The sequence below is a fragment of the Nicotiana tomentosiformis genome, chromosome 1 (assembly GCF_000390325.3).
Source record: "Nicotiana tomentosiformis chromosome 1, ASM39032v3, whole genome shotgun sequence".
Taxonomy (NCBI): domain Eukaryota; kingdom Viridiplantae; phylum Streptophyta; class Magnoliopsida; order Solanales; family Solanaceae; genus Nicotiana; species Nicotiana tomentosiformis.
Genome location: NC_090812.1, coordinates 55,271,196 through 55,296,938, shown reverse-complemented (window position 1 = coordinate 55,296,938; position 25,743 = coordinate 55,271,196). Strand labels below are relative to the sequence as shown.

Here is a 25,743-nt window from a genome sequence, read left to right as displayed (position 1 = left end):
TCCACTAAAACACGCTTAACTTGAGCTTTATTTAATAGGATAGAAATTACCAGAGCATCGTTGTGAGGTTGAGAGATGCCCTCGGCTTCTTCAACTCCGAACGATAAAGTGTCCTCGGGTACATAACCTCGAGTTCATTTTTCCCCTGTGGCCGGTACCTTGCCGTACTTGAGCACGGGTCCCTGTAGAGTATCGACCCCACCGATGATCATATGAATGATATGCAGAGGTTCCTCTTGTTTATCCTTTTTGCTGGCATCCCTTTCTATGAAGTGATTCTTGGCTCGGTCACTGAGTAACTCTCGAAGGTGGCCCTCATCGAATAGGTGGGCTACCTCTTCTCTTAATTGTCTGCAATCCTCGGTCCTGTGGCCATGCGTGCCATGATACTTGCACATAGAATTCAGGTTTCTTTGGGAAGGGTCGGTTTGCATAGGTCTGGGCCACCTAGTATCTTTTATTCTTCCGATTGTCGATACAATGCCCGATGCGTCGACGCTGAAATTGTACTCCGATAGCCGAGGTGCCTCTATAGGATCGCCATATTTATCGAAGTCACTCTTGGTCATAAGTCCCCAAGAATTTTGTCCTCGATCACTCCTTCGATTGTTCCGAGCGGAATTGGGTGCTGAGCCGTCGTTCATTAGATCTGCCACGTACGGTCGATATCGATCTTTGTTCGACCTTCGTTTTCTGTCGATATCCCTCTGGTTTTTAATAGCTGCTCTGTTCTGGTGCAGGGATCCGGAAGGAGCTCCCAACTGGTCGTTTTCGACCCTGATTTTTGACTGATATCGGTTGTGTACATCCGCCCAAGTTATTGCCAGATACTCGATCAAATTTTGCATCAGCCGACATGATGCTATTGAACTTTGCTCGTTCAACCCTTGGGTGAAAGCTTGGACGGCTCAGTCGTCTGTGACCGGTGGCAATTCCATGCGTTCCATTTGAAATCGGGACACGAACTCCCTCAACACTTCATTACCGCTTTGCTTTACTTTGAAAAGGTCCGATTTCCTTGTTGCAACCTTTATGGCACTAGCATGTGCCTTTACAAACGAATCCGCTAACATGGCAAAAGAATCGATGGAATTTGGGGGCAAATTATGATACCAAATCATCGCTCCCTTCGAGAGGGTCTCTCCGAATTCTTCAATAACACGGATTCGATCTCGTTGTCTTCCAAATCGTTACCCTTGATGGCACAAGTGTAAGAGGTGACGTGTTCGTTGAGATCGGTCGTACCGTTATATTTGAGAATTACAGAATTTTTTGGGGATTGGTTTTGGGGTTGCACTCGATGGAAAAGGCTTTTTGATGAATTTCTTCGAATCCAGCCCTTTTATCATTGGTGGAGCTCCTGGGATCTGATCGACCCTGGAATTATATGTTTCTACTTTTTTATCGTTGGCTTCGACTCGTTTTGTGAGTTCCTCGAGCAGTTTAGTAATTTTGGGAGTAGTCCCCGATTCTTGCTCGTTTGACTTCACTATGACTGGCTCCGTTCTGTGGGTGATTTCCCGAAGTGGATCGGGCTCCGGCCTGCTTTGTATCTGAGTTTGGCTCTGCAACTGAGCTATCGCTATTTGCTGGGCTTGTAATATCTCGAAGATCATCCGTAAGTTGACTTCGATCTCCTCCACGTTATGGGCGTCTTGAGCCACGGATCGAGTACCGCCCTGAATGTTTTTTTCTGGTTCGGAATGTTGGTTCGCCTCCAGAACCACTTGTGAATTGACATCTAGTGGTACTTCGACTCGGATTTCAGGTACTTCGATTCGAGCTTCAGTGACATCGTTAAGTGGCCTTTCGGCCCTGGGTATCAAGTTGTTGGTTTCTTCCTGAAGGCCGGCTTCGTGGTCGATAGGTAAAGCCATGAATCGAGGGTTTGCCATTGCTGATCCGGAGTTGTAAACTGGTGCGTATTGCGGATTTGTATCAAACAACCACGGTTATCCTTAGCCCCACGGTGGGCTCCAATCTGTTTACCCGAAAAATCGGATATAGTTAAATTTATAAGTAGTTCAAAGGATATGTGATATAGCTTGATATAAATCGTACATAGAAGTGGAAATATTTTGATTCTTGGCTATAGAAATGGGATATAAATTGTTGAACTCGAAGAGTGAGTATGCTGAGTAAAATAGGCTTAAGAGATTTATTCTTCAACAAATAGAAGTAGTCTTTTCTTACAATGTGTCAACGTGCTTGTGCTTACAAGGATTTCCCCTTTTATAGTAGAGAGATCTTACTTTATTTATAATAAAATATATATATAGTGGAGAACCCATGATAAATTGTCTCTTCCTCGATTCCTTCCAAGATTCTCTCCCCTAGTGCGGTTGCAACGGCTCCTGTCTGCGAGCTCGATACTGGCTCGAGCTCGATATTGGGTCGAGCCCTCGGCCTTGAGTTTGAGTTCGACATTCGGGGTGAGTGTCAATCGGTTTGTGTATCTCCGACAACCTTCTCTTTACTTTGCGGTTCGATTTGGTCATGTGCTTGATAATGATACCGAGCCGATTCATCGATCGATCTTGGAGCTTGAGGCTTGTTTGTACTATCCTCGAAACTCGTCTCGAGTTCTCACTTCGATCGCTTACCATTCAAACTCGATCAAACGTACGGAGGCCGAAATCTATTTCGACCGTATACATTACTGTATTAGAGGTTCATGATAAATAAGTTCAGGCGATTGTCAACTTTACAAAGTGATTTACTCCGGTGTACACATATTAGATGCGGTAAGAGTCACTTATGTTCTATTACGCTTACTGTAACTTATTAATGGAAATAATTTAATCCTTTCAATAGACTTGGCTAAGGAACAAGCACAAATATGTGCTTGGTGTATAAATTTCATAAAATAATGTCACTGTCTCATAGTTGACTAGCAATTTTTAAGTTATAAATATTAGGTGATCGCCAAAACTAATGCAATAGTTGCTCTTTGCTTACATTTTATCCTACAATCTGTGTATTTGCTGTCATTGTATGAGTTCTTTGATGCATTCTTATTTTGGTAGCTATAAAGAATAGAGTACCTAATAATATTTCCTTTAAACAAATGAGAACTTTGATGTAGCTAAAGCGCTTGACAATATGCTTAAGAGGTGACAATATATTTTATGTGTTATATATTTTTCTAAAGGATGTGTCATGTCTTCAATTGCTGTATGCATATTTCTCATAGTTGTCTCTGGAAGTATTCTGGGGTTTGTGGAAAATGGATATGTCCCAGGTTCTGATGTGATTTTGTAGAAATATATAAAATTCTGTTCTCACTTATCAACATATCTCAACACTAGCAAAACTCTACTACTGCTTTGTTGCACCATTGGCAGAGCTAGCTGTTATGCTTTTGCCTTATTTGACTCTAATTTACATTTCTCTTCATCGTTTTGGCAATTATGTACAGTATAATATGTATGAAGCCTATTGTTCGTATTAAGTATATCTAAATAGCGGATGATCAATTGATGACAAGCTGATTTAAGTTTTTTTGGCCAACAATCTTTAGCTTATGTTGTGCCAATTGAATGGCTGACTCTTACGGTTTTGCCTTATTTGGGCTCTAATGTAGATTTTTTTTATCGTTTTGAAAAATCTGTGGGTGCTTTGTTCTTCTTCATTGTCCTTCATATAATATTTGTCTAAACTTCTTGTAACTGTCCAACAACTTTACCTATAAAAGCCAGTCTTCTTTGTGAATTATCTAACACAGAAAATACTTTTATCTTCTCTTCTTTCTAGGTAACTGTTTTGTGCAAATTCTAAACTTCCAGCCACGAGTGCACATGTTTGGAGGTGTTGTGGAGCCTTGGGGAGCGATCGGTCTTAACGATTTGCACCCAGTCGGGCCGAAATCGCTTTCAAGGCAGTGACTTGCCACGACACGGTATTTTTGATAAGTTGTTCTTGTTTCCTTCTTGTTCTTAGTCAATATTATTTACTCATTTTCCTTACAATTTGAAAGCGATTTTACATATAATATTGACTAATGGCTACCACTTGGAACAAAACACTTCCTGATCTGTCAAAGCTTGAGCCTTTAGATGGAAACAATTATAAACATTGGTACGAGAAACTTTTAATTTTTTTTGAACAATTAGAAGTTGATTACGTTTTGTCTAACGATATATATATCTTATACATTCGCCAACTATTTTTAATTTGAGAGACAGAGCTAATAGTTATTTTGATTAGTTATTCAATCTTTTAGAGGAGCTCCACCCATTAACAGTTGTCCTAGAAATATTCTTCACATTTTCCAGCAAGCCCATGCTCCCGTTTGGGTAAGGCTTTAACTTGAAAAGAGCTTCATTCCTATTTTTGGCAAATAGCATAGCTTGCGTCCAACGACTTTATTATCCCTCTGATGTATTGTGCTATAACTTGTTTCAGTCTTAAACTTTTTCATTTCTTTCCCCCTTCCTAGTTACAAGCATAGCTTAAATTCTGACTGGACCGACAAGTTAGACACTTCTGGCCCATTACAAGGCCCAAACCAATCGGACAAGATATAAAATTAGAAAAATTAACCCAAATAACCGTTCACCTAATTTCTTAAACTAAAATTAGCCGGAGGATGTATAATATATGTATATATATATATAGTTCATATATGATATATGTATAATTGTGTGTAGTCAATGTATAATCTATGTATATCGGCTAGAAAAAGTAAACATTGTATCTGGCCAGCTATTTATGTAACAGTTCCATAAAATTAGCCGGTCGGTCGAAATTAATTGCACTCGCTAGCCAAAAAAAATATAAAATATATTTTTTTTGTTGGCTATATTTTCGAAAGCGGCTAAAAATATACATTTTTCTCTAAGTATCCAACATTTCTAAATAAGAGAATGAGATGGATTACGACAATACAAGCTTTGCTCCTCCACTACATGGCCCTATTGGCTCTTGCACATCAGCACTGTATCTGTGCTGATTACTTGGCTATTTCTTCTTAACACTGATAAAATTAACTCAAATAACTGCTCATCCAACTGCTTAAATTAAAAATAGCCAGTGGAGGTATAATATATGCATAGTTCATGTATTATATGTGTATAACTAGTTTTAAGATACGTGTGTTGCGCGTGTACTCTATATCAGTGTACATAAGCTCTTGAAAATAATGAATATTGATCCCGCTAAGCCAACTTAAAATTAAAAAATTATGTCAAGGCAAAGTATACTAATGTCTTATCATAACTTCGATATATGAGTCATTTATTTATTTTTACAGTTGAGACATCGTAGAATAATATGTTGAATTGTATTCATATATCATACGATAATACTATCTTTGTTGCCTTAAAATATGAGTTTTATTTTATCAAGTATTCTATCTAATATGAACCAGTTAGAGTGTAGCCCGGGCCCAAAAGCTATCTAGTATTGTTACTAATACTATTAGTTTAGATGTCACTCACTTTTTCATTTAAATCCACCGTGTTGGTTATGTAAATGGTGATAAATTTATGCCCTCGAGGGCTATATGTTTCAGGTTGGGCATCCTTCTTGGTAAAATAGAGCGTAAGTCTTTACAATATTTTTCGGTAACACAGTTGATATGTACCAGATTATAAAATGACTCGACTATAGTGGGAGAAGTAATTTTTCTACCAAAGTTATCTGACCAAGAAATTTAGTTGTGAGGAGTCCTGCAATAGTCTTAGAATACATAATATTTTGCAATTGAGAGAGACATGATATAAGGTCGATTCGGCTAGCTTGTGTAGATAGATTTTAAAGAAGTTACATCAAGATCGGAAAATGAACTTAGTATACACACTGCAAGTGTAATAAATTGAAAAAATAAGATATTTCATATTTGTAAATCACAATTACTTTATTTTCTCTAGTTGGTTTGCCAATATTAAAGGTGTCAATATTACTTAGGTAAATTTGTACTAAAGGTGTCAATATTAAATAGAAAAGGATGTAGTTAGACCAGAGATCCAAGAATGTTGAATTTTTCTTGTAGTTATATAAAACATATTATTTTCACTCTACCAAAGTACATGGAAATAACCAAACTGAGCATAACCTAATCCTTTTGATAACTAACGCTACAATGAAGCTTTACTCCGAAATGTCACTTTTTGTGCACTTAAAGTGACACTCACATATTAGCAGATGTGATGGACATTTTATCTCTATCGAAATTATCAAAATGAGTAGCAGAATTATTTACTAAAAGATTTTATATGAAGATGAGGAACCGTAAGAGCTAGTAGCTGTGAGTCATAGGTAATATCAGTACAAAAGTTATTTGTTTTACATTAAAATGTACGTTCACAACAGTACGCAAGCTCAAACACTGGTCCAACATTTGGAAGCTCTTTAGTTTAATTCTTTGTTAGCTTTATTTTATATCATATTTATTTTAATTAATTTGGAGTTTGTTTTTCGCACATTGACCCAAAGAAAAGGATAGTTCTTGTGCTATATTTCATATATAATCCTAATTTATCATTTGAATTCAAGGAGCGGCGGGTTCATTTTACAAAAAGTTGGAAAAAACCCCTATTTACAAATCATTATGAGATCTTCTAAAACTATCTGAGTAAAATGTGGTTGGGTTAGGGGGGTGGGGGTGGGGGTGGGGATTTTATTAAATAATAGTAACCTTACAGACTTATCCAATTAAAAAAACCGATTCCAAGCATAATTATCAAAATGAGCCTAAGCAATGGACTAAGAAATGCAATTAGCAAATTAAAGGACAACTAAAGTAGTAGATATATAACAGTGATGCAAATCTTCATATACATCAAAGCAATACGTTGCGAAAAATGATATTATTATATGCTTGTTGAGCAAGTGTTATCTCTTTTAGCAATTGTAAGATGAGCATGTATCAGTCTAATATTTGAAATTCTAAAATGTATATTAAAATTATGACATCTCGACAACTCTTTGTTTTGATAAATTAATTTGCATTTTTTTAAATATTTATGCATGATTTATTTTATATTTGGTTTGGGAAAAGTATATACTTGATCTCGATATTTTTGAAGTAAGACAATTGTACCTATATATTTTTGTCTCATGTTCCTGTAACGTCCAATTAATCTAATAGTAAATTTTTTACCAACCACATATGATTCTCTTCTTATCCAATCTAAAATCATAAATGCGATATTTAATTTTTCAAGACTATCATCAGTATATTGGAAATCACCTCGAGTGCCCAAAAAATTAGGTGTCATTAAAAATAAGTATTATGATAGAAGTTGTAATCAAACTAAGTTTACAATGAAGGTGCATATTTCTTGAATGTGGAAACTCGATCATGCTTATTGTAATTGTGTGATTTTTGATAATTAATTTTTGCCATTTCCTTTTTGTCACCTATACGTCCATTACATCAATTTTTGTTTGTAGAAAGCGTAATGGCTGTAGGTTCCTGTAATACATCTTAACATCTAGAATAATCCTAGTAAGTGTTTGGCTTTTCTTATTATGTTTATCTTAAGGAAAAGCTAATATCTTTTCGTGCTTTACGTAATTTTAGATAATATTAAGTAAGATTTAAATCATAAATATTTGAACTACCAAAATAATCATAAGAGTTTTAGTGGTACGTCTTCTTTTATGCTTTTGCTCTGTTATTTTAACAACTGATTCGATTATTTATATTGTTGTATACTTTAGTAGCAAATAAATTATGCAGTATATGACGCACAAAATTATTTTATGTAATATTTTAAGGGATAATTTTTATAAATAGAGATGGGTACTATGCCTAGATAATCATGCAATTATTTTGATAATGTTTTTTGTTCTTGCTATTTTGCTTTGAATTTATGTTAATTATAAAAAAACGGTTCAACATTAAAGTCTTCCTGAAAAATTAAATTTTACCACTTGTTCTTCAAATTAAATTTTACCAATACAAACGGTAGTTTTAGAATATTTAAATACTCCCAAGCTCTCAACTGAGTTTTAAAAGACCTAAAATGCTCTAGATTACATTTCAAGCATAGTATAAATATTTTTTTTCCACAAAAGTTTAAAATTATTGAGCACATATTAAACAATATATAAAATAGAAAACGGGTTGTAGTTTAGCTTGCTCCGGACTTGATAGAAAATCTTAGAAATCTTATCCTCATCCCTTTATACAAAAAGGTGAAAATCCCTATAAATTGTACCATCTTACGTGGCCTAGTGGAGAATAAATGACTAAGCAACTGTACATGTAGTCAAAGTAGAGCTGATTATTTGGCCTTTGCATAATATCTCAACCGTACCGTTTATTTACTTATTCCGTATGATGGCAATTGTAGTAATAATGAGCTAATTCATGAAAAATATTGTTTGTCCATGAATTAGCTCATTATTACTACAATTGCCAGAATAAGTAAATAAAGGGTACGATTGAGCTATTTTGCAAAGCCTAAATAATCACTCTACGTTGCTTAGTCATGATGGTACAAGTTACAAGGATTTTCACCTTTTTGTATAAAGGGATGAGGATAAAATTTCTTAAGGTTTTCTATTAGGTCCATCATATACTGTGAGAAAGCTAAATTGTAGCCCATTTTCCATTGTATATAGTGTCTAATATATGCTGAATAAGTTTAAATATGTGGAAAAAATTAGTTCTTATACTATGGTTGAAAGGTAATCCAGATAGCATTTTAAGTCTTTTAAAACTCAGTTGAGAGCTGAGTCTACATTTTTAAAATATTCTAAAACTACTGTTTGTATTGGTAAAATTCAATTTGAAGAATTAACATAAATTCAAAGCAAAAGAGCAAGAACATAAAAATATTATCAAAACAATATTGACTTTTATATGGTTATTTAGGCAGAGTACCCGTCTCTATTTATAAAACTCTATCCCTTGAAATATTACATAAAAATAATTTGATATGTCAAATACTGCAATAATTCACTTACTACTAAAACTCTTATGACTATTTTGGTAGTTCAAGTATTTAGGATTTAAATCTTATTTGATATCATCTAAAATTGCGTTAAAGCACGATAAGATATTAGCTTTTCCTTATGATAAACATAATAAGTAAAGCCAAACATTTACTAGAATTATTTTAGATGTATTACAAAAATCTACATCCATTACAATTCATACAAACGAAAATTGATGTCGTGACGTATAGGTGATAAAAACTAATTATTAAAAATCACACAATTACAATAAGCATTATCGAGTTTCCATATTCAAGAAGCATGCACCTTCGTTGTAAACTTTGATTACAACTTGTATCATAATACTTATTATTTTTTAATGACACGGGTGATTTTCAATGTACCAAATACCAAACTTAGTTGAGAGGAGAATTAGAACGAGTGACGTGCGCCTACCACGCGTCACGTGCTGTACTAACTTTGCCGTGGACACAAGTAGATGACTCTCATTTGGTGACATATAAGCGATTTTCAGATGTCACAGAATGGAATAATTCTGGATGGTAAGATCAGGAGTTAAGAGAAAGCTTCTCTAGGTTTTGGATTCCTTGATTCGATGTTTTCTTCATTTCAAGAGCTCGTTTATATGGCGGTGCAATTGGAGGTTGTACAGGATCTAAACACTGATAGGTTCCATCTGCAGCTTTAGGAAGTGGATATGAACGGTCTGAATCGTACCCACTAAGGTCTCCACAAGCCAGAAATGGAATATACATCTTATTAGGACCTTCCAGCCATGCACTACTGCAATCTGTCATGAAACAAAAATGTTTGAAAGATGATGCAAAATACAAATATAAGCGGAATTAAATATAATCTGCATTTATAAAATGGAAACCACATTACTTCCAACATAAAAAACAGCAACTAGAAACTATATTCCAACACGAAGAAAAAGAAATACAGGCAGAATTAAGATCCATGTCACTTGCCTCAAAAATCATAAGGTGGCAAAATTTATAGTTAGCGTAAAGTAAAAGGCCATTTAGAGAAGATGCATCTGCACATGAAATTACCTAGGTCCTCTGTGCCAGATGGACTTCCAATCTTTTCAAGAAGGCGATGAAGATCTTTCTCATTAAATCCTTCAGGTGGAGAGTAATTCTCGCAAACTGCAAATGCCTCTGTACAAGGTAACACTAGTATTAAATTTGGTTAGTTAGCAGAAAATATGTTATGAAAAATATATAATCTAGGCAGGGAGACCACACGGGTGAGGGCGGGGGAGGAGCGAGGCGATGGTGTTATACATCGGGGATCCAAGTCGGGGTTGGGGTTGGGATCGGGGTAAGGGATAGGGTTAGTGTCGGGGTTCGGGACGGGGTCATGGTCATGGTCGGGACTTCGGGGTCGATTGGTGAAAGTGTCGGGATCTAGATAGAGGGCGAGATTAGAGTCGGGTTCGAGATCAAGGTCGGGATCAATTTACGAGGTCGAGATTGGGTCCAAGGTTGAGGTTCGGAATTCGGGGTCAAGTAGTGGTCGGGGGTCAGGACCGAGGGTCTAGGGTACGACCCCGGGACCTCACCCCATATCTCGACCCTGAGCCTGAACTCCGCCCGGACCTTAGGCCCAATCCCGAACTCGACATCGGACTTGTACCCCTACTGCCCCGCCCTCACCCATTTTGTCTCGGGGTGGTTGGGGTGAGATCGTGGTGTAGGGTGGTAAGTCAGGGGTTTGGGGGCCGGGTTGGCAAAGGTGTGGATTGGGGGAGAGGCTGGCGGTGAGGAAAGTAGAAAATTTGTTTTGGAAAATGAGTTTCTCTCTTGGTAGGGAAGTCATTTTCCCCCAATTGGAGGAAAATGAGTTCATAAGGAAAATATTGTCCAAAATATTTAAGCCAACTAAACACGAAAAAATTGAAAAACATTTTCCTTCATACAAAACACACCCCAAGTTTCATTCCAATTCGCATTTGATATATCTGATATATCTTATAGACTCCGCTAATCCTAAAACACCTACCGCTAATTCAGAGAAATAACCAAAGTTGAAGCCGGATATACAAACTAACTCTGCAGAAACATCATAAGGCAGTAGACTTTACCCCTACCCCTGGGTAAAGAGGTTGTTTCCAGTAGACCCTCGGCTCAAGAAGATGAAAAGAAACAATAGAATAGTAACAACAACAAAGGCTAGAAAGATAGTACCAGCTCCCTAAGAAACAGGAAGCAATCAATATTAGGAATATTTCTGTGTGAAACAACAAACATGAGTCCTTTCTAGATTGTAAGGGCATAAAGCAAATACTGAAAATGGCATTGGTAGCATGGGAATTATTGTGCAGACCAAAGAAGTATGGAGGGTTAAACATAAAGGGGTGTAAGCTGTGGAATGTAGCATCTGTGGGGAAACTGTTATGGCAACTAGTGACCAATAAAGAAGTGTTGTGGGTAAGATGGGTGCATGGTGTGTATATGAAGACGTGTAGGAACATTTGGGATCACAATCCACCTGTGGACTGTAGCTGGTATTGGAAGAAGATCAATGGATTAAAGCATAACATGTCTCAATGGTACAATGGGAGCACATACACTCTGGAAATGGTGCCTGTTCTGTTTCGAGTAGTTATAATGCGATGTTAGGCCACATGTCAAGATGCTGGGAAATGAGTTTGGTATGGAGTGGAGTGATGTTACCCAGGCACAAATTTGTGCTATGGATAGCAAATCAACAGAAAATGCTAACTAAGGAGCGACTGTTGCAGATGCATATTTCTATCACAGGGGATGCTGAATGTTGTATGTGTGACCTGGGAGTAATAGAGTCCCAACAACATTTGTTTGGTGACTGTTGTTGGGTGACAACTATGAGAGATGCTCTGGCAAGGTGGTCTGGCATCAATATACCAACTATGGCTATACCTGAGACATTACAGAGGATTAGCAGGAGGCATTGGAAGCAATTTAAAAAAGAAATAGCAGCAGCAATGATAGGAGCAGTAGTATATCATACTTGGCGAGCTAGGAACTGGAAAATCTTCAGGCAAATCAACTTGAACATGGAATTTTGTGTTGGACAAATCAAGAAAGAGATTGCAGAAAGATTGAGTATATATGAAGAATCTAGAAGAGCAAGACGATGTCCATTACTGTTAATACGATTGTGTAATTAGACTGTAGTACAGTTGGTATTTCTTTTTGTAGTAGATGAGCTCATGTATTTAGAGGATGTTTTTTTTTTAGAGGTCGTGCTGAACTGGGATAAGCTAGTACACGCGATGCTCGTAGGATGTAAAGCTTTTGGGTTGTTATGGTAATATTCACAGTTTATTACCAAAAAAGCAAATACTGAAATCCTTGAAATTTTACAATATTAATTTCTCACGAAATATTACAACATTATTAATTTGCAAGAGCTCGCAAATGAATGGGTTCCATTAGCAGGAAAATTTGCCACGTAAACAAGGTAGAAAACATTAGCTACTCACCTATGCTAGAATTCCGACTGCTCTTTGGCTTAGCAAAAGTCACTTCTGTGAAAAATAGTTTTAGCTGCATTATGAAGGCAAAACATAAGCAATCCACCATGATAACTCAAGAATGTAGAACATCCGACAACAGAAAACAAGAAACAGAGGTCTCCCCTAAAGACTAAACGAGATCTTGAATGAGTGAGGAAACTAAATCCAAAAATAATGAGTACACGTGCAATGAACCTGATAGTAAAGGAGGCTTGTGTCTTTTCCTCGAAAATTTTTTGCTATGAACTTTCCGCCTCCTTTTAGTATGTGAGTGACAATGGTTAGGCCCTGCAAGTTCAACCACCCAGGTGACAACTGAGATATCTCCAAACAGAGACTGAGAACAACATGGCAGACTTACATGAGAAACATCTCTTTAAGCACATATAACTGATCTTTCAAGGAATAAGCGAACACTATAAGCAGGATACCAAAAAACTAAAAACGAAGTAAGATGACATACAGAAACAATTATTTTCGTTTTTTGGTAATCTATATACAAAGCAACGTGAAATAGTGAGATAACATCACCAGATAAAAGAAGAATAAGTTATCTTCCTCAAAACAATAACAACAACAACCCAGTAAATTCCCACTAATGGGGTCTGGGGAGGGTAGTGTGTACACAGACCTTACCCCTACCCCGAAGGAGTAGAGAGGTTGTTTCCGAAAGACACTCGGCTCAAAAAAACAAAAAGACAAAAGAAAACACAATTTATCATGGAGATTTACAAAAAAGCATTTCTTTCAAACATCCTAATTAGAAAACAAGGAACTTCTAATTAGGCTTTCAAGTGTTCCTGGACAACAATGGCACTGATAATTTTATAGATGCAGGCATGCAGCAAAGCCATGAAAACTACACATCTATATGAGTGTGCCTTTTAGAGTTATTACAGTGTTGCTATATTGAGGCGAATATTATTCACTAAATTAATTCCACCTATTTTCTCTTAGAAACTAACCGCCAATATAAGCTGGGACTGAACAAATTCATCCATGTCATGAAGTCCCGTTACTGCAACATAAGAAAAACATAAGCACAGATTAGTTTCGTCAAATACAGCAAACATCAAAGTAATGTATCAGGGCAGTTGAAAGCAATTTCTTACCATCAGGTGCACCATCACAGACAACAAGGTCAGCCTTGCATCCGTCAAAATGTCTAATAACCTGTTAGAAATTGACAATGGTGCATATAAATGGTTAACCACAAAGCATGAGGGAAAATAACATATTACTAATATCTCCTAATATACTCCTTGAAGAACGAAAAAAACAAAGAAGAGCAAATGTAAAAAACGTAGACAATAGGAGACGAACACACTAAGATAAGAAGCCCAATGTATTACAACATTATGAGTAGCATGGATGTACAATATTTTTGTTGAGCAAATTGCAGCACCATCCCTAATTTTTTGCCTAAAATGCAAACTCAATGTTTTCACAGCCTGAAGTCATGGATCACGCCCCTTGTGTTATAAAAGTTATTTGTGTAGCAGTCCAGCCAATAGTGACACAGATCAAGGTATAAAAAGACACACATCAAGTTCACCACATCCAATCCTAAATTACACGAGAACTCTCAAAGATGCAGTTGGACAAAACTAGCCACCTTCATTCCAAATTTAACCTTCTCTTTCTCTGAGCATTATGTCTAATGGGCATTGTTTACCCTCAAAATCGGATAACAATTGAATTTATACGTTGTTTTAAGGATACGTGATATAACTTGATACAAATTAAGAAAACAAATTGATATTGAAGATAAAAGAACAAATACAAACCACACGAATTGAACAGCCTTGACCTTCGAGTTTGATCACCCTCGAACCAAGAAATGCCTCAACTGATGTATGAACAGAATAACAAGATGATAAAAGCTAGAAATGACAGTATATTGCTTTGTGTTGCGTATTGCAATGTATGTTACAAATGATCAGACCCCCCTTTATATAGTGGGGGAATCCTATTCTTGATACAATTCCATATAAGGTTAAAAATCTCATGATTTGCCAATTAATCGGCCTCTCATTGATATGTGCCGGGATTTCCGCCGTAATCCCCAACCGGTCACGAATATTTCGTCTTTCTGTTATTTGGCTTGGCAAATTTCCCTCGATCTCGTTTGGTCTCGATCTTGTTCGATCCCGAGGTCACGATCTCAACGATGTAACTTCGCACCTCGGTTCGATATAACCCGAGATCGAGCTTAATCCTCTTACGCTTCAGTCTCGATTGGTCACACAATAGGCGGACCCGATGAATCTTAAGGGAGATAAATTCTTTAAGAGATATTTCAAGAAAATTAAACAAAATAAATAATAATGGCTTAAGTAAGAAAGTAGAGTGATATAACTGTTCCATCCACTAAATTTTCTCAGCCATCGAATACTCCATCCATTCTAAATGCTCTGGTTTTTTTAATAATTAATTTTAGATTCTCTCAAATAGCTCTACTATGGAACAGGAAAAGGTGTGTTACTTTCCTTTTTAGGTAGTCAATTTTTTCAAAATGTCTGCTTCATCCATTTCAACTTTAAAATTTTGTTCTTCATATGGAAGACATTATGAAAAAATACAAACACTAAAATTTCCAAAAATGGTTCTTTTCTACTTAAATTGCTTATATTTCCAGAAAAATATCCACAATCAATTCTCACAGTTTATAAGTTTTTGTATTACATACCATAGATAATAATTATCTCAATTCATGAAAGTGCACATGCATCAAATGTGCCAAAATGCTAGTTATTATCGAAAGCTAATTAGGAAGTTATAAAACAGCCTTCAAATAAAATTTCATATTAAATAAATGAAACAGCATAGGGATCCATACCACTTCAGCTGTTTTAGCATTTGTTATATCACCCTGTACTTGAATAACACCTTCAATGGGAGCCATAGGCTGTAAGTCAATAGCCACAATAAGTGGTAGATCGTCGTCCCTAGAAATCACATGAATAAGAAAGATAGTAGCACCTCACATTACATGTTGGTGACATGGCCAGGAAAACCAACAAAAAATATATATAAGTGATAGCAACTTGACTTTTACAATTTTAAAGTTGGTCGAAGAGTGAATGTTAAAATCTCCTCTCCCACGGACGTATTATAGCTGCAACGGCAAGCCTCTAAGGTATGAAACTTGTCAACAGCCTAACTCAATCACCATTAGAAAAAATTAATGGAGAGCAACTTTTTCCCATTCCACGTGGTCATGTGGGGCAAGGTCAATGTGTTACTAGGATCTAGGAGAAGAGGATGCAGCAAGCTGAAGCTTTGGTTCATCCGTTCATGACTAATTGTTCTTCCATATTATTACATGATGAATATGATAGCATGCTGATTAACTCTCTTTCCAAAAGATTGAATTAGGAAGAAATAAGACAAAAGTCAAAACAAGTCACAGAAGCACCAACTACACAGGAACACTCTATCGTTAGATTTGAAAAGACAACTTTATAATATCATTATAATGGGCATATTTATTCACTTTTTCTTAGTAGACTAACTAGCTAAGTGACTAAGATATTTGCTGGATTAAGAAACATTGACCTGGACAACCATCTCGAGCTCCTAATATGAATTATCCATCAAAAAGACGAACAGAGGAAAGAGCAATTGACATAGAACCAATTCTACAAAAAGGAAAGTATACATACTTGGTATCAGGTGACAACTTTGCTGGGAGATATAACTTCCGGCTTAAAACCTATAAAGAGAATAAAAACATTTAGGGACTTGGAAATGGAGCACACAATAAGGAGAAAGACATGTAGCACATAATTGTATTTCTTTACTTTTTCATATCTTTCATTGTGGAAAGTAGTGGTACTATCAGAAACAAGCCAAATAATGGTGCACCATAAAACATAATGCCAAATCCAACAGCACGTAGATATTTGTCCAATAAGAACCTCTAAGAATCAGAAAAGGAAAATTCTTTCCATTTATTTCCCTAGTAAAGTTCACAAATTACAGTCTAAAAAACATAGTACTTTCCGGGCTTAAGACTGAACTCCCTCTTTTTTAATTCTCAAGCTATTTTCAGTTCTAATGTTCTATGTAGGTCTGTTCCGTTAGAGCTTAAGAAAGCACAGAGGGGAAAGACTTTCAAGTTTAGAAGCCAAATCATATGGCAAAAAACAAAAGTTTGACCAAAATAAGACACCATAATAGTGATAACCTTGGGTAAAGAGAGAGACACAGAAGAGGGGGGGGGGGGGGGCAAACCTCTACATATGACAACATTTGTCCTATGGCATTAGTCACGCAAGTGTAAATACGTATATATGCAAAGATATGCTGAGAACTTGAGAATCACCTCCAAAATCTATATCACTCTTAAAATGATTATAAATTATAGTAATCCTTTCAAATAAGCATGAGTAAGCACAAGACTAAAGATATCAGTTGTGTTATTCTGAATAAAATAAAATAAAATTAAAAAGGCAAATCTTTATAGCAGGTGATTATTGATTACAGAGCTATACCCAGACACAGAAACAACAATAACCAACTAACAAAGTTCCAATTATAAATACCTGACTCCAGCTGCCTGGTGCTGCACACAAATCCACAACTCGCTTCACACCTGCATATATACAGGGCAATTAACGAAATTCCACAAGCAAGCAATTCTGACCAACAAAGCAACGTAAAATAATATTAGTTAACTCCTAATCTGCAACATTTTGCTGAAAGAGTATACTAGCATCCATCTAATCATTCAACATACAATTATTTCAAGCTCTAACCAAACATATTATGGGAAACATAAAAATTGATATCTTGTTCTCCATAGTCCATATAAAATATTGCTTCAAAACCTGAAAATTTAGCTTGTCTACAACTTCTTTAATTTTCATAAAAGGGATTAAGCCCTACATCAGGAGCTGCATTGTAATGAATTAACGAAGAGCTGCCAACTTTTCCAGATCCATCAAAAAGAGAAATCACAAGTAATAAAAGTTTTTACTCATTAAAGTCAGTTTGATAACGAGAAGCCGTTCTTTTCTTGGTAAAGATAAAATGCAGCAACTTTAATAATATTAATCTTTTTCCTTACATGTGGAGTCAATCAGGAAAAAAAAACTATGAAAATTGCAAGCAAGTTATTGAGAAGAGAACCTTCAAAGATGTTAAATTCCTCATCAATCTGAAGGAGCTTGAAGGCACTTCGGGCACGCCATCCTTCTTCCTTTGCTTTCCGATAGTAAATATCCTACAAAATTGAAACCTGTTAAGGATGAAGCGTCTGGTTATAAGCAAAAGAAAACGTCTGCATAAAATCCATACTCTTTTGTCCCTCGATGCTTTTCCCATCGCATAAACCTTCAGTCCTCCAAATTGCTTCAATATTGATGGAGTAATTGAATTGGGCCGTAAACTATGGCAGCAAAAGACTGAACTTTTTTAACCTTTAAGAGAATTGAAGCGGCAATGTCAAGTTTCTTAGCTAACCAACTCGCTAGTTATTGCACAACCAAAATAAAGATAGCTTTTTTTAATGACCGAGAAATTAAGACCCTTAAGAGAATAAGGATTTGTCTGGGCCAATCCAACAGCAACTTTCGGAACTCGGGGATAGGGGGCCCTCCCCTCTACCTTCTCCATTTAAATACTCGGATTAGTTCTCATGGAGCAAGGCTCTAAACTGTGACTTTTCAAATGCGGTCATTATCGCCCAACAATTCCTTCAGCTTATATGCGTGATATCCGTGAAGCTATATGCGTGATATGCGTGATATCCCAAATATGAGCCGTGCTAAGACCTAAAGGTTGTGGTTTTTCTTTTGGGACTTACGTCGAACAACTTATGAGCAAATGCTGGGATTTCGTTTAACAACACAAACAACATGTAAAAATAAGTTAACAGAGTATGAGCTGGAGAAGTCACCTGACTACACTTCAATTGAAGCAGAAATGAAGGCGTCGCCGGTTACAAAATTGGTGGACGTCGAGTTCAGCCACCGAGACGTAGAAAACTTTTTTCTTCTTCTCTCTTGAACTGGCAATTGGTTCTGGGCCAAGCCCATTTTCACAAATGAACCCAAAAAAAAAGAGCCCAAATTTCGTGCCACTTTTGAAATTATTGGTTGGTATTGTAGAAAGATAATACGGCAATAAAGTTACAAGTTGCTGAATTAGTAATATATGAATTATAATTGATGTTTCTAAAAGATTTATGCACTTAACACAGTAGTACCATGTTTGTTTTTTAAATAGAATTATTTACTTTCCTGCTTTAGAATTGTCACACCTCCTTTTTCCCGAGAAATAGCGAATTTTTCTAATTAAAGTGACATTATTCGTAATGGGATTATTTATTTAATTTAGAGTCGCCACTTGAAATAATTTTTATGGTGTCCTAAGTCACCGATTTATTTTAAAATCCCAAATCGAGGAAAATTAACTTTATTTATGGTCTGAACACAGAAGACCGGGTAAGGAATTGTGTTAATCCGGGAGAAGGTGTGAGGCACTCCCAAGTTACGTGGTTTTAGCACGGTCGCTACAATTAATAATTGGCCTAATTATCTTATTTATTATATGTTTAAAACCTATTGTGCATTTCTACTTTTTAACTACTTTTAATTATTTATTTAACTGCTTTTAGTATTTATGGAAGTTATTTGAACAAGTCGCGATGTCGCGCACTTATTTTTTTTGGTACATATTGCAATCGCGCTAAGTGAAACGCACCCGCGATTTACAACATGTTTAAAATCAAAGAAAATAAAAAAAAGAAAGAAAAAAAGAAATAAGGAGTTTGTTTGGTCTTAGTAAGAATTAGGCCAAAAGCCATCTCAGTGGCCCAAATGCCTTAATTCCACCCGACCCAGTCCTTAATCTACCCGGTCCAATTCAGGTGATCTAAAACGACGCCGTTTCAAAAACGGCTAATCTTGGCCTGTCATTTTTTTTTTATCTGACGGTCTGCAACTCACCCTCATCCCCTTAAAATTGTCCACCCCCCCCCCCCCAAACCATAAAGACTCGTCCACTTCACTCATCTCCCTCAAATCTCTTGCAAGCGGCCCACCTCCGCATACCTTCAAACCTTCACCAGATAATATTCACTTCCCTCTCTCCTCAAATCCCAATTTCTAACCTAATTTTCTGGGTTTTATTGCACATTAAACCCCTTTTCTAGAAGCTTCCCATATAATCAACTCAGATTCCTTATCTTTGCTTTCCAATTACCCCCTTAAGTTCCTGTTAATTACAAATGAACTACCCTCGAAAGAACAAGCATACTCAACAGACTGAACCATGCTTCAATTCCCAACGGACCAATTAATCTAAAATTATACAATTAGACTAATTATCTTGTAATTGAACTACTAAATCATGCAATTAACTATTACCCTAAGCATATAACTAAATAATTAACGAACTACAAATGCAAAGTTGCAATTAATTAAGAGCTAACCTATTCTGGTTAAAATTAAATCACACAAACAGAAACAATCTCAATTAAATGCCAAAACGCCGACAAACTGGTTTTTAACCAAAACAACAAAACAAAAAAACGAAAATATGATAGAATGAGGCAAAGGTATACCAATCGAAAGAAAGACGACGCTATTGAAGCGATTTTCCATGAGGTTCTGCAGAAAGGATAGAAAGACTGGCTACCGAGACTCCCGTTTGATAGGGAACTTTCAGGCTTGGCGACCGTGTTTGGTTTTTTCTTTTGTCTCAGGAATGGCTGCAATGGCCTTCAGTGCCTGATCAAATTCCTCATCTTCACAAATCATTCCGACAACTGGCCCATTGGTGTGAGTAGGCAGAGGATTATTCATCATATTCGGGGCCTCTTCTTCCATGAGAACTATTGACTTGGCCTCAATGAGGTCTTCCACTGCTCTTTTGAGAGTCCAACAATCTTCAGTGTCATGTCCCATTGCTCTGGAGTGGTATTCACTCTAGCATCAGCTCGGTGTGAGGGGGACTCGGGGTTTGGGCGGTTCGGAGCCACTAGCTGCATCAGACCTAGCCTGACTAGCTTTAGAAACAAACTTGAATACGATTCACCAATAGGGGTGAACCGATTCCTTCTAAGGGGCTCTCTTGGGCGAGGATTGTATTGGGAAATATATGGAGCTTGATAGGGATGGGCATTTCCGGGAGGTGGAGCTCGGCTTTGTGTATAATGTTGTGGCCGCGTATAAGGTTGCGCATTCATCACCGTATAGGAGACGGTGCCACGGCATAAGTAGCATCTTGATGGGGATAATAGTGTTGTGGGACCTTAGGAAGCATATATGATTGGTTGAATGCCCTATAGAACCCCTTCGAGCTCAAAGCCATCATGACTCCCTCTTCTCTCCCGTTTCTGTTCATTAAACCCCCGAACCATTCTGAACGGCCTGTGATGCATCCTTAATAGCAGCTTGACTCAAGATTAGGCCCGTTTTCAAACCATTTTTTACCATCTCCCCAATTTTGATAGCCTCAGCGAACGGTCTACCCATAGCAGACATCATGTTCTGGAAGTAGTTCGCTTCTTAGGCCTGGAGAACGACCGTAACCATTTCAGCTTCGTCCATTGGAGGCTTTACCCTGGCAGCTTGCTCGCGCCATTTGACAGCATATTCACGGAAGCTTTCTGTTGTTTTCTTTTTCAAATTGGATAAAGAGTTTCTGTCGGGAGCAATGTCCACATTATACTAGAACTGGCGGACAAAATCTCGAGCCAAATCGTCCCACACGTGCCAATGAGTAATTTCTTGATCGATGTACCACTTGGAAGCAATTCCGGTGAAACTTTCTCCAAAATAGGTCATTAATAGCTCCTTTTTTCCACCAGCGCCCCTCAGCTAGTTACAGTATCGTTTCAGGTAGCGATCGGGTCTCCGTGCCCGTCGTACTTTTCAAATTTTGGCATCTTGAAGCCAACTAGCAAGTGGACAAGGGGAAACATACACAGGTCGGAGTATGAGACGCTCTTTTGGCCGCTCAAGCCCTGCATGTTTTTCAGGCTTTGTTCCGGGATTTTCATCTTCCGAGCCATTTCCTCTTGCTCGGGATTCTTGACAATCTTTTCTTGCTCCACCGGGAAGTCACATTGCGGAGGTTGATTAAATGGGTACGGGGTCACATATATTATTTCTGGTTGAAACTGTGGACCAGGAAAGGTGAACGTTGGAGGCTCAACATGTGGCCGTGGTATAGTTGGTTGTATGGCGGTGTAGACTGGTGCTACAGAGAACATTGCTGGCGGTGTCCTTGAATCTGGCGCCTAGGGGTGAACCACAGAAGGCATGCCAGGACCATTTGACGACATTAGAGGGTATCCACATGGGATGATCAGATTGGGCACAGGGACGTTGGTAGCCCCACATGGCCAGGGATCAACTCGGGGAACCCAGGTATTGCATTCGGTGATTCCCTACCATTAGATCAGGCGTCCCACATTTCAAACATGCGGAGACGCAACATCCTATTTTCTTCAGCAGCTACTGATTCTAGCTATGGCATAGCCGATGCCGGACTATCCTCAGAGTTGATAATTGGTAGAATGCTTTCGGAGGCCATAGGAACCTTGCCTTTAGATCATGTGAAGTATGTATGAGAAGCCATATTACCAACAAAACCAACAACCTGAACAAAACCTGGCTAATTTGCACACCCAACAACCTTGTTAGTCTTGAGGCATTTAACATATAGGAAATTGCAAGTTGGGATGCAATGCACCTAACAGCTAAACGTTTCTATCATGTGTTTGAACGGTTGCATGTTTCATCCCGGCCTTAAACTAACCGTTTTTCACTCTGTACCTCTTTTCTTTCATTTCTACCTTTCTTTAATCACTCTTGATTTTCTCATTTTGTTTATGTCGCTCTTTTATTTTTGGCTCTCTCTTTTCTCTTTTTGTTTTTGTCACTCTTTTATTTTTTGTCGCTTTTTTTTTCTTTTTATTTTTGTCACTCTTTTCTTTCTTTTTCACTCAATTAATTTTATGGCTATGATTGAATCTGATGGGGATTGCCTACGTATCATGACGCTGCATGAATCAGATCATTACGTAGTTCAGGAATACCAGAAACAGAGTAAATAAACTAACTCTTTTTTTTTCTTTGTTTACTTTTTATAAAACTCAGACCATGAAAGCTTTTAGAAAAAGAAAAATATTTGTTTTTTGGAATTTTCGAAAGAAATGCTTTTAAAGAAGAAAGAAAATATTTTGCATTTATGGTTTTGATTTTTTTTTTTTTTGAAATGTTTGAAAGAAAGACTTCTAAAGAAGAAAGAAAATATTTTTTGGAATTTTTATTTATTTTTTTGGAATTTTTGGGAAAAAGACTCCTAAAAAAGGTACAAAATATTTGTTTGAATTTTGATTTGATTTGTTTTCTTTTTTCAAATTAAAGACTTCTACAAGAAAATATTTTTCAGTTTAAAACTTTTTTTCTTATTATTTTTCTTATTTGTTTGGGATTTTCTAGAAAAGACTCCTAAAGAAGGAATTAAAGGAAAATATTTTTGGATTTTTAAAAATTGGGGCCGAAACCGATGAGGTTTGCCTACGTATCTCACATCCGGTGAGAATTAGACCCGCGTAGTTCGGTCAGTTTTGACGGAACAGGGAAAACATGGCACTTGAGATTTTTGGCTCATTTTGAAATGACCTTTTCCTTTCTTTTTTTCTTTCCTTTCTTTTTTAAATTTCAGAAGAGTTTCAGGATTTTCAAATATCTGGGTTTTTCATAACCGGATAAATTTTCTCACTCCTACCTCACTTTACTTTTCTCCATTTTCTGTATTTATTCTAGCAGTCAGTCAACATGCAAATCAGATCAAACAAAATGCACAAGTAGCACGTAGGATGCATTAGGATGGTCTTTTATTTTTGGGTACATCAGTCCTAGACGGACCCAACACCTGTGTTGAATCATCCAAAGTCAAATGCACGTGATGCAAACAAACGTTCCTAATAGGGATCCGGCATGAGGCTATGTTATTCTATGTTTAAAATCCTGAGGGTGTGTTTTAGACATGGCTTACCCAAGCGGACAGCTCGAGCCAAGGTGGGGGCAATGTACCGGGAGCACGATAGTCTACCCGGCCTAGTTGCTGATCAAACCTTGTTCTATTTGGTACGACCTCTAACAGAAAGGTAGGCGACGCGTACGTGTGTACTATAATTTTAGAAGACTCGGAAGGGAGGCGTAAGAAGACAATTTAGTACATTTCAAAAAATATCAAAGCGGTAAATGAGCGGCACTTTGCGCGTTATGCCAAAAAACACAGTGTCAACACTAAACAAAGCCAAATACATATTACATTACAAGATCGAATTCTGAACCCTGAACCAGAGATTCTGGGTTCGTTCCCCAGCGGAGTCGCCAGAGCTGTCACACCTTTTTTTTCTTGAGAGAATAGGGAGTTTTTCCAATTAAAGTAATATTATTCGAAATGGGATTATTTATTTAATTTCAGAGTCGCCACTTGGGATAATTTACGGTGTCCCAAGTCACCGGTTTATTTTAAAAATCCCAAATCGAAGAAATTTGACTTTGTTTAAAGTCTGCGAAAATCAGAAGACCGGGTAAGGAATTCTGTTAACCCGGGAGAAGGTGTTATGCATTCCCGGATTCCATGATTTTAGCACGATTGCTTTAATCATACATGTCTTAATTAAATTGTTTAATTACGTATTTTTAGAACTTATGTGCATTTTATCTTTTACCGCTTTTAATTATGGTGCTATGGATTTATCTTTGAAACGGATTATATGTGTGTAAATCCGTTTTATTTGGGGCGTTAAAATCGTGTCACGCGTACGTATACACAATTAATCGCGCTGTATTAACACTAAGATTGTTCGGCCAAAGTTGCGCGAACGCGTACTTTGATTTTATTTTGGGAATCATAATTATGTAACGCGAACGTGTACACAATCACGATAATAAATTAAACGCACGCCTAAAGCATACTAGGAATATTCAAAAGTTGTTTAATGTTCCTACGGTTTAGGACTAAATGATCGTGGAAAGAATTTACATCCACGCTATCCCATTAACTCACTTAAGTTTCTTCAGATGCTGGCTCCCTTTTCCTGCCTTTCTACTGTCATGTTTTTTGGTGTAATAATTACAAATTTGTAACTGCAACTACTCCTCTAATTTTAGTCACATAACCTTGATCACGGCACATACAAGTACTAACTTGTATCCAGTATATGAATTCAAAAACACTCGAGTTAGAATTCTCATGGTACCATCTCATTCAGAGCTATAACAAGCTGTCGCTAAAGAACCAGATAAAAGTGAAATTTTCTAGAAGACCACCAATATAGTGCAATATATACAAAATCAAATGTATGGATACAAATCTTCACATGCTATGGAATGCTGAAGAAAGATGAGGTTATAAATGAACTTCTGGTGACATACAACATATAGAAAATTAATATTACCTCTGCAGTTTACCTTAAAAGTTCAATCAATGCATGCCACTCAAGTGTAACTTAATGTTCAAAAAATAACAATGAAATATAAAGAAAAAGATAGATGGGACAAGAATAGACAGAGAACATCTACAGAGTGCCAGTTCACATCATAATTAAAAAAGCAGCAATATTCACATATCCTAGGGGAAAAAAAAACATTAGAACAACTTAAAGATATACTCATCTAAAGAAACTAATTTTAAGCTTCCATTACACATTTTCCATAGAAGACACAGATCATGTTTAATCGAATCATTAGATAAGGAAATCAGTATCAGAAATTACAGAGAGAATTCACGGTTTCACAATCCACTTAAATTCATTTTCAAGTAATACAGCAAATAGGACTGCAAATAAGTGCATATCGCCATTTTTAGCTCAAACATTCAACAAATCGGGCCGTGAAAATAATATTTTTGCATTCAAAGAGAAATATGAATACATGAGTAGTCAGAACTTACTTATTGAAAGCAAGGGAACAGTACAAAGTACCAAATAAAGGCCATAAATGAGTCGGAATGGGCTTCAGCAGAGAAGAGCAACAGAATCAGCAAACGAACAACAAATTTACAACTCAAACAACCTTCGAAACCCGGAAACGATCAAGCCATGTAGCGGAGATTTGAACAGCCTTTTAATCTTCTTTTTTTCCGATTTTTTATCTCTTCTTTTGAAGTTTTCTAGATCTTAAATTTTGATGTGCAGGCTTCTTCTCTCAGCAATTCAGGCGTGTGTGTGATTGAGTGTGTGTGCATGAGGTGCGGACGAGAGAGTAGGTATGAGGAGTGTAGGCAGATTAGAGGGAAATGGAGAAGAAGAGGGTGGCGGCTAGGGAAATGGAGAAGGAAGCATACATTTTCTCAAAATA

At 37.0% G+C, this 25,743-nt stretch overlaps 1 protein-coding gene and 1 pseudogene across 4 annotated transcripts; one reads left to right on the top strand and one right to left on the bottom strand.

The window, feature by feature from the left end:
• LOC104119589 (amino acid transporter AVT3C-like) overlaps positions 1 to 9,196 on the top strand; it is an 18,907-nt pseudogene extending 9,711 nt beyond the window's left edge.
• Positions 9,029 to 25,743, bottom strand: LOC104119588 (tRNA (cytidine(32)/guanosine(34)-2'-O)-methyltransferase-like). Of its 4 annotated transcripts, none has more exons than XM_009631139.3 (13): positions 25,337 to 25,743; positions 18,315 to 18,438; positions 17,714 to 17,835; positions 17,546 to 17,639; positions 16,960 to 17,009; positions 16,078 to 16,127; positions 15,252 to 15,360; positions 13,525 to 13,585; positions 13,378 to 13,430; positions 12,608 to 12,700; positions 12,380 to 12,443; positions 9,963 to 10,070; positions 9,029 to 9,697 (listed from the first exon to the last, which is right to left on the bottom strand). In XM_009631139.3, exons 3-13 carry the CDS (start codon positions 17,738 to 17,740, stop codon positions 9,456 to 9,458), a joined length of 951 nt encoding a protein of 316 aa, XP_009629434.1. In that variant the 5' UTR covers positions 17,741 to 17,835; positions 18,315 to 18,438; positions 25,337 to 25,743; the 3' UTR covers positions 9,029 to 9,455. The 4 variants fall into 4 exon arrangements, with proteins under 4 accessions (XP_009629434.1, XP_018634333.1, XP_009629433.1 ...); XM_018778817.3 differs by having other exon boundaries at positions 17,714 to 17,804; XM_009631138.4 differs by lacking the exon at positions 18,315 to 18,438.

What these genes read in the sequence shown, in the direction of transcription:
- LOC104119588 (XM_009631139.3), bottom strand. Translation starts at nt 17,740, where the DNA reads ATGGGAAAAGCATCGAGGGACAAAAGA. An exon ending in AAGTTGTCACCTGATACCAA is followed by an intron (nt 15,361 to 16,077) that starts GTATGTATACTT and finishes TGTGATTTCTAG; the next exon opens with GGACGACGATCTACCACTTA. An exon ending in ATCTGGCACAGAGGACCTAG is followed by an intron (nt 9,698 to 9,962) that starts GTAATTTCATGT and finishes GTTTCATGACAG; the next exon opens with ATTGCAGTAGTGCATGGCTG.